The sequence below is a fragment of the Protopterus annectens genome, chromosome 11.part0 (genome assembly GCF_019279795.1).
Source record: "Protopterus annectens isolate FY-2018-M chromosome 11.part0, PAN1.0, whole genome shotgun sequence".
Taxonomy (NCBI): domain Eukaryota; kingdom Metazoa; phylum Chordata; order Ceratodontiformes; family Protopteridae; genus Protopterus; species Protopterus annectens.
In genome coordinates this window covers 388,837,370-388,852,874 of record NC_056745.1, presented here as the reverse complement: position 1 = coordinate 388,852,874, position 15,505 = coordinate 388,837,370, and the positions used below count along the sequence as shown (strand labels likewise).

General features: G+C 37.8%; 1 protein-coding gene across 1 annotated transcript in view; it reads left to right on the top strand.

Annotated features, from left to right (window-relative positions):
- The window catches only part of LOC122815409 (src substrate cortactin-like), a 706,001-nt gene that overhangs the window by 580,172 nt on the left and 110,324 nt on the right, over nt 1-15,505 (top strand). Inside the window, exon 13 of the mRNA XM_044087879.1 lies at nt 281-403. Within this exon, the coding sequence (XP_043943814.1) occupies nt 281-403 (123 nt within the window). The remainder of the gene's footprint in view (nt 1-280; nt 404-15,505) is intronic.

The window sequence follows — 15,505 nt, the reverse complement described above, 5'->3', positions numbered from 1 at the left end:
TCCCTACATCGATCACAGTGAGTATTAAGTAGCAGGAAGTGACTAAGAGGTGGTGGGTTGTCTGTAAAATGAGAAAAAAGATATCTGCAGTGTGGACGAGACAAGCAAAAAGTTTAAAAGATGGTCTTCTAACAGAAGTGGATGTCTAGTGAAATACTGAGTGAATAAAATATGTATTAAAATGAAGTAGAAACTAGAACTATCAACAGCAAATTCTGCTGCATTTAAACCTCATAGATCCATGACATGACACTTCTAACAGTGGCTTTTTATTTGGCAGGAAGTTGCAGAACAGGAAAGTCATCAAGTCTGTAGTAAAAAGGCGCCTGTGTCACCCCCTGTTGCAGTTGCACGCAAACCAAAAGAGGAGCCTGCAAGACCAGATTTTAACACCATGCAGCAGGTATTACTGATGAACCTATAATTGTGTATGCAAATGTGTTAATCCAGTTAAGCGGTCATTATATTTCAGCTCTTATATAAGCAACCCATTACCTGTGGATAAGTAAAGTGAAGCTGCATTACATAACATAAAGTGCAAGTTCGGGTATGTGTTTTGAAATGTAAGCTTTGTGGAAAGTCATTTCATCAGAAATTACTGAACTGTAAATGCTAAGATAGTCATTGTTGGAAAATGAGTTGTGAAGTAGGATGATAAAAGAGCCCTGGACTCGCAGGGAGCCGCGTCTTCTGCACCCCACCTAATAAAAGAGACTAACGGCACATTTGTATACTTTAAGGTACTTTAACAATAATTTTGTGGTCTAGTTCTTGTTACACTGCTAAAGCAGGAATTTTTGAGTAGTCCTGCTATTGGCAACAATAGTTTGCAGTGAAGTAATTTTCAAAACACTGACTTTCTACAGCCAGCCATACAGCTGGTCTTCTTTTAGGATCGTAGACAAGGCGATCTGTATCGTCTCACAACAGTACTTCTCAACACAGTTTTAATTAACAGTCTAATTCTGGTTCACCATCTCTCTCTCTTCATCTGTGTGAAACTTTGGGAAAAACTCACCCCCTCATTTGTTTTCTGTTCCTCTAAGGAATTAAATTAGTCTGTACTTTCTGTATATTCACAGTAATGTTTGTTTTTATTCACTATGTGAAGAATTGTGCTTTTCAGTTCTTTACTGTTTCTGTTTGATATTTGTCATAGCCATCAGGGCCAGAGTGCAGATTTTCACCTTTATATACAAGCACTGATTTGAGAACTAAACTTCTTGAGTGGGAGTTGTCTGTCTCTCCTCTGGTGCTGACTGCCAGGAAATGTCCCAGGTGGGTGTGAGGATACTCATAGCTCTCAGCTATATACTGTTCAGTATTAATTTATATAAATAAATGAGAAGTTATTTCCGTGGAACTGAGGCTGCAGAAAAGAAAGCTCTGTCTTTTATTTGTGCACATGCATCTTAGAGATGTTTGAGGTACACATCATTCTTAGAAATAATGGGTGTGGTGCTTGGTAAACAACAACCTGCAGACACTAATCCTGCCCATGGATGTGGTGCTCAGTAGAATACCTCCTACAGATTCTGTACTTCTGGAAGACTTCATTGACCATATGGAAAATGATGGAGACACTAGGAAGAAAGCAATTGAAAAGTATGATTTCTCTGATGTGAACCTAAGTAACAAATTGAAGATGGATGTCTGTTATATTCAGGGATTGTCTATAATGAAGTTTGTGTTCAAACACAAGGATTTTCCTAAGTAGTACCTTGGACCAGAAGCCAGTAATCTATGTATTTATCATCAGACCTGAGTCCATATCGTCTAAACAATCAGGGCAAGAAACGTTCTAACACATGAGCTGATTAGCATTTGATGGAAAGTTTGGTCAGATCAATGGGACATTGACCAAACAGATCCAAAAAGCCCAAACATGTAGTGTGGACATCCTGAGAATGTGTAACGGAAGTTTCTATGAGTAAGGAATTTAAATCGAGCCTGCAGAAGAGCTTTTTCCATATAGCTAGGGTGGTTGGGGACATGGTTTCTGAATTAACCCGTTTGGGCCTTATATTTTATCCGTGTGTCTTGTATTTATCACAGGGTTGTCTGGCAACTTGGGTTCATTATGTCGTACTCATGCCGACTCCAGCTGTTAATGAGCTGTACAGCAGGCTCAGATTTGTTCATTGCACCTCCTAACTCTTTAGTTCCTGTCTTTAACCACAGTATTTAACCACAACATTATCTATGTCTGGTTGAACTGTCTCTATATCACCTGTTTTTGTGTCTTTGTTTGAGGATAACCCTTTATGTAACAGAACATCTTATTCCTACATATTGGCCTATTGTCCCATCAGTTTTCATGTTCATCTTCTCTGTCTTTGTTGCTATTCTTTTCTGGTCTGAACATTTCAGTTGCCTCAGTCTACTTATATTTGGTATACCACACTAATGCTTTTTCTGTGTTGCTTTTCATTGTCTTATGTTTTACTTTTGTTGTTCTGTTATCTTCCTATGCACTGTCCTATTCCTTTTAGTGTTCTACATGTATAGGACAGTGCATTTTTCTTTTGTTATTTATTTCTGTGATATACACACTCTTTTGCCTCTCTGTCCTTCCTCACTTGCCTTCCTGCTGTGTAGATGTCCATTTATTTTAAGCAAACGTAAAGGTAGATGTTGGTTGTGAGTCACTGTAGGCATTTGTTGTGGGCTTTCTTCCCTCTGGGTCCCATCCTGGGGAGAAACACCATAAGGAACCCATCCTTCTTTCCTTAGAGTTGTACCCAGGGTGACATTTCTTTGAGAGCATCTGTTATTTGGGACTCATATTCCATCTGCAGTCTCCATCACCCACTGCCATCCCTAGATGGGGTAAAGGGAGGGGTTGGGTTGCCATTTGCTGTCATTCCAGGCTATAATTGAGTGAGGTTGCCACAGGATGACCATCTTTGAACATATCTTTGATGTAAGAGCAAACTGTAGGTTCCCCTCATTTATTGTCCACCGAATTGGGGAAGGGCAATCAGGCAAGGATTCACTGACATTATTGTCACCTCAGTAATTTCTTATCAGAACCTTGTCATTCTTGGTGACATTAATATCTGTATCTATGATGAGTCAATGTTTCTTCCTATGAAATTTGGTTGTGTTATAAAACAGTTTGGATTTGTTCAGTTTACTGCATTTGCAACACATACATTTGGACTTATACTTCCCATTTGATGTGAAGCAAAATATGGAAGGTCATCAAGTGAAATCATCAGTGTAGCCCACATCGCAACCCCATGCATAGACCTAGGCAGTGCCACAAGAAGAGGAAATTCAAGAGTCCCTTCTGCAGGGAAGTCTGGTGTTACACTAGAATCTCAACCCTTAAAGGGGTTGAGCTCATATGTTACTAGTGAAGACTTGAGCCTGCACCAGTCCATGACCTCCAGTAATACAAAGGGGCTGTGGGAAGTTTGATTCTTCCTTCCACCTCAAAAGGGAGTACATCCTGTGGTGCTGATGATTTTCAATTCTGGTTGCTGTATTACAGGTTGTATCCAGATGGCCTGATCCCAGATCATAGCCAACTGACTTATCTAGTATTAGATTAGAGGAATTCAGGGTTTAGCAGTCCTTCTAGAACCTCCTTGTATTTTATTTGGACCAGCCAGTCCCATTTTAGTGGGTTCAGCCAAATTCTTTTTGGTCTGGTCCAAGACATGAAATGTTTGATGTCTTTTGGGAGCTAGAGTCATGGGTATCTGAGCAGACTTAAAGACTACTGTTTGAAGCCACTGCAAGGCCCAGTGCAGGCCTTTTTCTCTTGCATACTACATTTGATTAGCATGTGGTTTTTCCATATATTCCCAGTCACCTTGCATGAGTATTGAGTCAACTACATGCCTATCTTTTCTTGAGACTGCTGGCTAGCTCAAACATGTCAATAGCAGAGAAAACATGACTCCTTCTCGCACTGGGCTGCTTTAAGAAGTCAAAATGTATCGAAACCATTGTATGTTATGCGGACGAGGACAGTGATTCCACCCACTCTGCCTTCCTTCCAAAATGACCTTTCCTTTGGAAAGGTTCATAACCTTATGAAAGCAGTGTAGACTAACCTAATGTTTCTGACCTGTCCCCAAAAGATGCCTTGTGGCACATTTGGCAGAGGAACCTGGAAAGCCCTGGATCATCCCTGCAGTTTAAAACTTTGTGAAACAGTGTATGTCTCTGCTGTGTGTCAAGAATTATGGCCTTCGATAGTTCATCTCATCTGACTAAGTTCTAGTCTCATCTGACAGGCTAGATACTGGAAAACCCTCACTTTCTCCCTGAGTCTGGGCTGAAAAGGGATTTTCATGAGACTTTATGTATGGTTTCAACAATGGAATACCATGTGTGTCTCTATCCTTGTAACTGTTTTGATGTTTTCACTAGGGCCATAAACCTGGGCATGTGCCTGAGGCTGAGCCTGATGGTGTAGATTAGACCTCGTTGAAGGATTAGCTTAACAGCAAGAACTTTGATGCCGGTTTATTGAGGGAGATTTTGTTCAGCCAACCCATGCAGGGTTGATTACCTCCTATTCCAGAAGCAGACTTTTACCTTTGTGGATAGCCTCTGCGATACCCATCCCATCTTCCTTTATTTCCTTTTCCTTTTCTAAGCCTGGATAATCCCCAGAGAGGAACATGCATGCTGACTGAATAAAAAGATGGCCTCAAGCATTACATGAATTTGTCTTCGCCAGTGCCAGCGAAGTTGCAAAGAGGATGACCCTGCAGCTGCCATTCGAAGTTTGTCTTAACTTAGAAAAGCGCCACAAAGGATGAATGGTTTCTAGAGACAATCTGACTCATTATGGAGCTTAGTGGTCCTCTTCAGAAAGAACTCAAGTAGTGGATCAGCCCATGACAACTGGATTTTTTTGAATAGGCCAGAGCTCTAATGCAGAAAGAGTTTTTTAAACACCGTTACTCAGTCATCACTTATGAGAGAGGCAAGTACACAGTATTATAAAAGAACAAAACCATATTAACGTGTTTCCAGGTACATTATATTTTTATATGTTCTTGTTTGGGACTATCATCAGTCCAGCATTATATAAGTTTCTCAATTCCTGGCTTCCCTTAAACCTCACTCCTCCTCCCGAACATTATTCTGTATGTGTTGTTCTCACAGTTTCTATTTATTTCAGTGTAATTTACTCCTTTCATTTTGTAAAGATCCCATTTCAAGTTCTTTTATCTCTGTGTCAGTGTTCAATGCTTCAACTGCAGTTGGTTTAGATTTTGATTTCCATTTTCTAGTAATGGCTTTTTGGTAGCAAGCAGAATTATATTTAAGACCATACTATGTGTAGGCAATTCAGATCGTGTGTCCCAGCTTAAAGGAATAAATTCCTTAGCTACACCTATTTGCTCACCTAATATTTTTGGCAGAGTACTCTGTAGGAAATTTTTAAATTGTGTTAGCTCATTACACTTTCAAAATGTGTTCCCAGTTACCTCTTTCTTCCCCATTATACATCCAGCATTTGCCATTTACCTGTGGAGAATTCTTTGAAGTCTGCTTGGAGTATAAAAATATCTGTGCAAACACTTCCAAGTAAAATTCCTAAACCTTCTAGACTTTGTTGCATACTTGGGAGTCATACATATATCCTTCCCTTATTCCCTTGTAAATTACTTATCCAGTCTCTCTTCCCAATCCTTTCTAACTTCCTGTGATTGATTCATATAGTTATCATGTAATCTTTTATATGCCCTACAAATTATCCATTTTTTTAACAGCAGCTTTTATTCTGGAGTCCGCTGAAAGTTCTAAACAAACAGGTTTTTCAGTTAGGATTCCCCTATCCCTTTTTCTTTGCGTGTATTCTGATATCAGTCGCTGGTAGGGAAGGCAGTCTAGCCTGCAATCCAAATATCTTCTTGTTCAAATCCGATTCTGTTACCCTTCCATCTCTAGTTATTTGCTCCCAATACCTTGGATCCTTTGCAAGTTTTCTCTTGTAAATTTCAGCCCCCTCTTGCTTATTCTCTATACCCCTACTCACAGTCATCCGTATCGGCAAAATCTTCATTCTTCTTTCTCATTTTGGCTTAGTTGTTGCAATACTTTGTGTTACTTTATGAATATAATATTTTCTCACTTTTTAATTTCTCCAAGTCTTTTGGGTTTCTAATACCATGATGGGGATGGGCCCCATTCCTAAGTCAAAGTACAATTAAAGTTCATGAAATTAGTATTGTTTCAATCTTTGATGTCAGCCAGAAGTGCTCTTCGCAGCACCTGCAATGTGCCCAGTAATGACTCCTCCTGCTATTCGTATGGGGTTACATGTATTGGTAACATATCTAAGTATGACTGTAGGTTCTTTTTTATAAGACCCATTGCTTCTGTTACTGTTGGAACTGTCTGGGTATTTTTCTTCTATATTGCTCTCATTTCTGTCTGCAAATCCTGATATTTTATGACTGTGTCTCTCTGTATGCAAGACACTAAAGTCACTGGGTGTTTTGATTTCAATGATCAATGCTACTTTTGTCTTCTTTTCTTGGACCACTATATCCGGTTTTCTAGCATTTATCTTTTGGACTGTTGGTAATGGGTGATTCCCACATGATGTAGACTTCATCATTTTCTAAGATGCTTTGTGGCTCATGTTTCCAGTGTTTTTCAGCCACTTTAGTACCATAATGTTTGTACAATCCCCAGTGCAACAGTCTTGCCACATTATTATGCCTTTCAGTATACAGTCCTTCTGCCATTAGTATAACACAACCAGCAACGAGATGTGCAACTGTTTCCAGTTCTGTTTTACAAAATCTGCATTTGTCTGTTTTTCCCACGTGTTTAATAGACTTTTTAAACCAATGTGTGTGTAGCCCACTGTCTTGTGCCGTCAATATTAACCTTTCATCCCTTGATTTGAATTTGCCTCTCCTTAACCATTCCTGCATTCAGTCCTGATCAACATGAGTTTCTTCCAGAAGTTTTCTATACTTGCAACTATATTTATGCATTTTCCACATTTCTTGCCTTCTCATCTGGTCCTTCACCGTATATGCTTTCTTTTGTTTTTTTGGCACATTCAGTTGCTACCTAATTTTTATCTACTTCTGGTTTGATTTTCATTCCCACTTGACGCCTTTATGCTTCTGCTAGACTAAGCAGAGAAGTCATTTTAGATTTATTCTCCTCATGTTTCAAAATTTTCACTATGGTTGACTCTTGTGAGGTCAGCAGATATGTGTGCAGTCCCACGATTGCCCATCCCTCCTTTGGAATGGGAATATATAATCTTGGTATGCACTGATTTTTATAAATCAGTTGGTGAGAATGAAGCATCCTTCTTGTTTTCCTGTCTAATTTATCCAACACATTTTGGGGCCAGTCAATCACTCCCAAACTGTAAGGACAGGAAGAGAAAATTGGTTTATAGCGTGAATTTTATTCCTAGATGTCAACACTATTTTCAGGATTAATTTAAGTCTTCTGAAGTATTCCATACTATGTTTTGTTCGCATTTGTTCATGTTTTATTGTTGATCCTTCATCAATTCCCAAATATTTGTACACTCCCTCTTGCTCAAGTTGTTTTATACCACATTCTTGTCCCAAACAGATGTTTTCTTGTTGATCCTTCATCAATTCCCAAGCATTTATACACTCCCTCTTACTCAAGTTGTTTTATACCACATTCTTGTCCCAAACCGATGTTTTCTTGGTGTTGCAGTTTTCCTGCTTTAAAGGTTGCCTTTGTACATTTATCAAGACCAAATGATATTCTTATATCTGAAAAAGTTTTGACAATTTGTATTTGTGCTTTCAATTCCTCATCTGATGAGCTATACAGTTTTAAATCATTGACAAAGAGAAGATGAGAAGTTTTTACACTTTGTTTTCTAGGAACCAAATTATAGCCATGGCCTAAGCTGTTAAGTAGACAGCTTAATGGGTTAAGGGCAAGACAGAATAGCAGCGGTGACAAGAGAGTCACCTTGGAATATCCCCCTTTGAATTTCTTTCCCTGGAATAATACTTTTTCCTTTATCATGGCTTAATTGCTAAGTGGTCTGCCACTGTTTCATGGTCACTGTAATGTGGTTGATCAATGTAGGGTGTATTTTGTACATTTTTAAGCACTCTTTTATCCATAAATATGGGATACTATCAAATGCTTTTTTGTAGTCAATCCATGCCATACATTCTTCCCCCTTTTGCAGTTCTCCACTATGACTTTATTTAACAACAAATGATCCTTTGTTCCATACGATTTTCTTTTACTGCCTTTTTGTTCTACTGCCATAATTGAGTTTTCTTCTAAATGGTTATAAACTCTGTCGGCATCAATTCCGTTGTATAGTTTATACATCGTTGGAAGGCAAGTTATTGGTGTGTAGTTTTTAGGGTGGCTTGCAGGTTCACTCTTAGATAGGAGGATTGTTTTTCTTGTTGTTAGCCAGGCTGGTGTCTGTTCAGAGTGCGCATATAAATAGTTCTTACTTATAGCTAAATCTTCGTGCAAAGATGTTAATACTTTTAACCAGAAGTTAGGTGCTTCATCTGGGCCTGGGGTTTTCCAGTTAGAGGCTTGTTTCTATCTCTCTGGCTGTTACTTCATCCCATTTCATATCCTGTACCTTTAAACTTCTTATTCTTGAGTGGTGAGGATGCAGGGAGTAGAGGTGGCGAAGGTGGATGAGTTTAAATACTTGGGATCAACAGTTCAGAGTAATTGTGAGTGTGGAAGAGAGGTGAAGAAGAGAGTACAGGCAGGATGGGGTGGGGTGGAGAAGAGTGTCAGGAGTGATTTGTGACAGACACAGTACCAATAAGAGTGAAAGGGAAGGTCTACAAGAGGGTAGTGAGACCAGCTATGTTATATAGGTTGGAGACAATGGCATTGACAAAAAGGCAGGAGTCAGAGCTTGACGTGGCAGAGTTGAAGATGTTAAGATTTGCACTGGGTGTGACGAGGATGGACAGGATTAGAAATAAGTATATTAGAGGGTCAGCCCAGGTTGGAAGGTTTGGAGACAAAGCCAAACAGGAAAGATTACGTTGGTTTTGGACATGTGCTGAGGAGGGATGCAGAGTATATTGGGAAAAAGATGCTAAGGATGAAGCTGCCAGGTAACAGGAAAAGAGGAAGGCCTAAGATAAGGTTTATGGATGTGGTGAGAGAGGACATGCAGGTGGTTGGTGTGCAGAGCAAGATGCAGAGGACAGGAAGAAATGGAAACCGTTGATCTGCTGTGGCGACCCCTAACAGGAGCAGCTAAAAGAAGAAGATTCTTTCTTTCTTTTACTTCTTCTATCCATTTAGCATCTTTATTATGTTCCACAGGATCTTCATAAATACTTCTCCAAAATGTATCTGTTTTTTTCTTTTTTTGGCGGTCTTTCAATTCATGTTACCCTGTTTCGCAGTTCTGTGTAAAACCTTTTTTGGTCATCAGTAAATTGCTTATTTTGTATTTTTCTTTTATATTTACGTACTTATCTTCTAAGTTTTCCCACCTGTGCTGAGATTTTTAGCTTATTATTTGCGATAGTGCACGATAGATCCTGGTCTGTTTTAATGCTGCGCATTGTTTTCATTACGTCTAGCTTTCTTAGTATTTTTGTTGATCTGTTCCTTTTTCTGTATTCTTCTAACAGTGACACTTTTTGTCTTAATTGCCTTATAGTTTTCTCTGTTCGATACTTCCTTGATGGTATTAGATTTCTCCCCTTCCTTTCCCTCATTACCCTGTGTTTTTGTGGTAGAACGTTTTCAGTTATTAATTTAGCTGCACAGTAATATATCCTGTTTACTTCTATTATATTGCATGGATCTCTGTGGACTGTCCTAATTACTGTGTTAATTTGTTTTATCAAACTTCTGACTTTTTTGGGTTTTATTGACCTTCTGCAGGCTATTTCTTTCATTGATCTTAATATGTCTATCTCTGTTAAATCAAGCATCTCTTCTCTTAGCTCATTTTCTTCTAAACTGAGGGCACATCTTTTGTTTTCCATTTCCTGCGGGCATTCTATTGAAAGTCCTATAGCATCTTCCAGTGGCTCATTTTGTTTATTTTCATCCCATGCCATCCATTGCTTTGTCATATGGGAACTCACTGGCCTATCAGTCCTCAACATTGACTGCGTTAGAGTTTCCACAGTTTCCTGCCCCTTCCTTTGCTGTCCAGCTTCAAGTGAACGTTTATACTGGTTTCCTTTGGAAGGCTCCAAAATATCTTCATATGGCACCTGACCAATTGCTTGCCATTTCATTGGTTTCCCCTTAATTTGAATATTCATTGCCCTGTCCTGTTGTGATGCTTTCTGAATTAGATTTTCTAGACTGAATCCTTCATTTTGCAGGTACTCCATAACCTCAGTTTCTATTTCTTTAACTTGTCCATTACTAATCTCCTTTCCTAGTTTTCCTCTTTGTCTTCTTATTTTTTGAATTGTAACGTTTTCCTTATCTGGATTCCTTTGCCTGTATTTCTCTTCAAATATCTTTGGTGCTACTCTTTTTGTATTGGTTAGTTTTGCTTTCTCCTTTGCATAAGTATTACACCATATTAAATCTCTTTATTTCCTATGTCCATATTTCTTCTTCAGATGTCTCCTGATCTTCCTACTTCTCCTTAGTTTGTGGACTCGCTCTATCTTGATGTGATGTAACCTGTGTTAGACCTTGTACACCAAATCCTTCACTTCACAGGCACTCCATAACTTCAACTTCTATTTTTTAACTTCTACTTTACTAATCTTCTTTTCTACATTCCCTCTTTGTGATATTATTTTTTTATTGTGAAATTTTCCATGTCTGGATGCCTTTCCCTGTATTTCTCTTTGAATATATTTGGGGCTGCCTTCTTTATATTGATTAATTTGACTTTCTCCTTTGCATAAATATTGCACCATATCAAATCGCTCTTTCTTTCCCATGTCCATATTTCTTTTTTATACTTTTCAAAAATCTCTGGGTTTTGTTGTTTATATTTTCACACTTCCCAGATGCTTCTTTTTCCAAACAGATCAAAGTTTCTTGATCTATATACTGTTTTTCACAAATCTGTTGTATTAATGAATACAAATTTTTATTTGAAGCTCCTGACAGTTTTTCTTGTGGAAGTATTTTTCTTTTCTCTAATTTCTCTTAATCGTTTTGTATATCTTGCGTCTGGAAATTCTGGGCTTTTTGCATAACAGTAACGATCCATAATTTCTTTCTTATCCTCAATAGTCCACTTTATCATCTGTATGGCTCTTCTTTTGCCTATTAGTTTTTGTGACTTTTTTTTGGACTACTACTTCCTTTTACAACATGGAGACCATCCTCACCCTGGGCCTGGCCTGGCCCCATTCTAGGAATGTTTCCATATTTTGAGAATTCTACACTGTCATCTTTTCCATTCCTGCCACCAGTGTGCCTACCAGGATTGGGCACTTTTCTATCCTGAGTTTTGTGCACCCAGCTATCTTTTTTTTTTAAATTTTTAACCTACTTCTGTCTACAATTTATGCTATATAAATACAGTCTATATATCAGTGTTGTCTTAGTGAGATTTTGTGAAAAACAGGGTCCACTTGTTTCAGCAACACTACTCTTCTTTGCTTGCTGACTTATCATCTCTCCATGCGGGCCCCATTCCTGTTGTTATTCTTCTTAAGGATCTGCATCAAAAATCTTAATATCTCCTTATTTCGTGAATTTCATTATCCGTTACCACTTTGACTTATAATTCTCTGCTTGTGTTATATATATATATATGATCCTTAAATATGTAGCTCTGAAATATACTTTCAAATCAAGTGATCCTAAACCACCTTGTTCTAGTGGAAGGATGATCTTACCCCTCTTTACCCTTTTCCTGTTCCTCTCCCAGATAAATTCCTTCAACTCTCTATTAATTATTGTCCACAACTTCTCCTCTTGGTTAATAAAAATATGCCTAGCCTTTATATAAACCTAAAGGGACTAAAAACATTTTCGCTGTTTGTATCTTACTATCCATATCGAAAAACAAGAGCTTCCAGTTTCCAGGTTTTTATATTATCTTTTGTTTAGTCTCTTCCCACATACCCTTAGGAGCCATAACATGAGCCTTTTTAATATGTACTCCTAAATACGTCTATTAATTATTGTCCACAACTTCTTCTCTGATTGATGAAAATATGACTGGCCTGTATAAAAAAACTAAAGGTGCTAAAAACATTTCGCTGCTCGTATCCTAATATCCATATCCATAAACAAGTGCTTCAAGTGTCTTAGTTTTTTATAATATCCTTTATTTAGTCTGTTCTCACATAACCTTAAGTGCCATAACAGAAACCTTTTTGATGTGTACTCCTCTAAGCACCTCATCTTATTTTGTCTCCATAAATATGCGTATTGCTGAACCTATTCATGTGTAGGTACATAATTTACGGTTATAGGCTTTGTTTTATTTTCATTAATTTTATATCCCCAAAATATCTGAAACTGTCTCAATTGTTCTACAGTACTGAGCTGTCCCTTCTTAGATTTATTAGATGCAGAATCATCTCATCTGCAAATAAAGGCAACCTTTCTTCATTACCATATAAATTATATGCTTTGGATTTTCCATTGTTTTCTTTGCCAGTGGCTCTAAATACAAAAGGAATGGGGATATCTGGTTCCTATTTTCAGACACAGTGTACCAGAGGGGACCCCTCCCACTTTAATTCTTGCCTCTGATCCTTCATATATCCTCCCAATTAACCTTATTAGTTTGTCAGGGAATGCAAATTCTTCCATTGTGCTACTTATAAAATTCCAGCTTGCTCTGTCACATGTTTTCTCTGCATCAAGACCCACCAACAGTAGCAGTATTTGCTTCCATCTGGATTATAATTGTTGTATTAATGTTGTCAAAGCTTTACCTCTCCTCCACAAAACCACATTGATACATATCTGTCAATTTTGGAAATGCCTTTGCAATTCTTTTAGCTACTCTAGATAAAGCACTTTATAGTCATGGTTTAAAATTGAAATGGGTCTGTATGAAGCTGGGTATGATGGGTCTTTACCATCTCTACATATTATAGTCACCAGAGATTTTTTCCAAGATATTGATGCTTCCCCTCCTTTTAAAATACTGTTAAACAAAACCTTCCAGACCTTTGGTCACTTTCTTCCCTTCTAACTTCCAGACTTCCACAGGAATACCATCTGTTCCTGATGACTTTCCTCCAGGTTGTTTATACATCACCATTTTTATTTTATCTCATCCTATCTTAACTGTTAATTGTTCAGCCTCATTTACCTCTAACCTTGGCATACTTTAGCCTTACATAAATATTTCTATTCATGCTTGTGACGCCCGTGCCGTGGCCCAGCCATCAAGGAGCTTCAATCCTCACCACTAACACCAGACGGGCATCTCATATATGAGGAAAGGATAACAAATACACACAGTAAAGTGCAATTTCCCTTAAGAGCACACTGAGATCACAGTCAGTCCGGGGTTGGTCGCTCCCTTGCTCTCCAGGTCCCCAATAAGACTCCCCACTGGCACAGCTATAGGGTCTAGATCTCAGCCTAGCTGGGCAAGCTAAAACCTCCAGCACCCTCTCTGTCCAACCAGTGCTTCGTGTCCCTGCCCAAGTAGCTGACACACACTTTGAGATAAGAGTTTATACAACCACACAGACCCTTCTGGGGAAGGCTGGCACAGGTTCTCCAGCTGTGCCCCTTTTACCCAGACTATACGGTAGTAATCACTTGCCACCACCCAGCTAATATTATCAGCTACCCAACGGCCTTTAAAAGGGTGTCCAATTATTACTGTGCGATATTATTATCCAATTGGTAAGTGTGACTAATCAGTCAAGGGTTGTTTGGAGTGACTTGGACAGTAAACTCTATAAATATGCAATGTAATCTAGAGCTTAACTTATCTCTACACAAACCAGCCTCAGTTAAAAGGTTTTAAAATATTTAATAATAAATAATTAAAACCACAAGACAATACTTTCTACTACACAGTGCTAGTCAAAAGTTCAGAGATCACACATAAATACTTAAAATAATTCAGTAGTACAGTTCTGACATCACAGAAAAACACTTAGTCTAATCTTTCTAGTTTCTAGCTATCTCTAAAAGAAAACACAAGTCTAAGATAACTTACATATGACAACAGGCAGTACTGTGAATTAGGTGATCAAGACAAAAATGCGTCATGCCTTCTGATTCTCTCTGTTTAAATTGCTGTTGTAGTTCTGATAAACATTACATCATCTTTTTACACTTTCCTGGTGTTCCCAGGCTGACAGATACTGCATTCTTTTGTTATCTTGCAGCTGCAGGAAACTACATCAATAAAAGATGTTACACATGTAAACTCTAGTAATTATTCGTTAAGTTAAAACAATAGACAGGAAGACTTCATCTAGACTCATCAACTCCAAATTCTAACTTCAAAGGGACATACATGAAACAATTTTAACTTCAAAGGACAGAGAAGAAATGTTTGACTTAGCTTTCTTTACAGCAGAGGGCAATGTTGCTACATTGTTTTAAGTTCAACATTTCACATCATATTCTTGCATTTAAGAAAACAAGCCTGTAGTTCATCATTTATATTTACAAATGATAGAATTATGTATAAAATCCTATCTGGCTAGGCTGGCAGCCTTCATCTATCTTCATCCAATCTTCACAGTGCTCTTTCAAGATTTTCACATTTTGTTGCTTTATACAAATTTTCATAACATTTCCAAAATATCTGTAATACCTCTACATGATCTGTGGTTAGTTTTCTTGTTTAGGCTCCTTAAGTTTGGCAGCAACCCTTTCTACTTTCTGTTGCCCAAGAAGTTTTTAAAAGTTTTTGTGCTCTGAATTTATTAACAAAATGATTTGCGTAGCTGCAGTCTTTTTAAACCCAAGCATGTTATCCAGATCATCCCTTATTCTGTCTTTAGAACTCTGTTCTGTGCGATTCCTATTATTCTGCAATACTTTAACCTTTGTCAGCCCTTCTAAATAATTCATATTACCTCTTAACCATATTTCCTTTTTCTTTTATTTCTATCCTATTTTTAAACTTCATTTTCATTTTATCCCACTTACTGGCTGTAACTTCTGAAGAAATTTTATCTTCACTAATAACTCTTAAGTAATTTCTACTATCCATTCCTTAAATTCCTCTCATTTTAGCAGGTAGATGGGATAGCACCAGTGTCTTATTTTTGCTTTGTTACCCTGCAGTTTTATCTTAGCTTTTATTGCTGTGTGTTCTAAAATAGTTATTGTATGTGTGTCAAAGCTTTTAATTAAATACATAAGTTCCTGTGAAATATAATTTCTATCTAGTCTATCTCCGTTATATTACCTTGGGGAATAATGTGTAAATTATTTCCGAGTTCTTGTTGCTAAATACGTGCCTTCCATATCAAATATTTTAATAAATTTGATAAAAACACTGCACCACCAACTCAAAACTAAAAAGTCAAAACTCAAACAAACTCCACTGGCAGCGATGAATATCCACAGACAAAAGACTGATTTTTTTAAGTACTTTCATTCT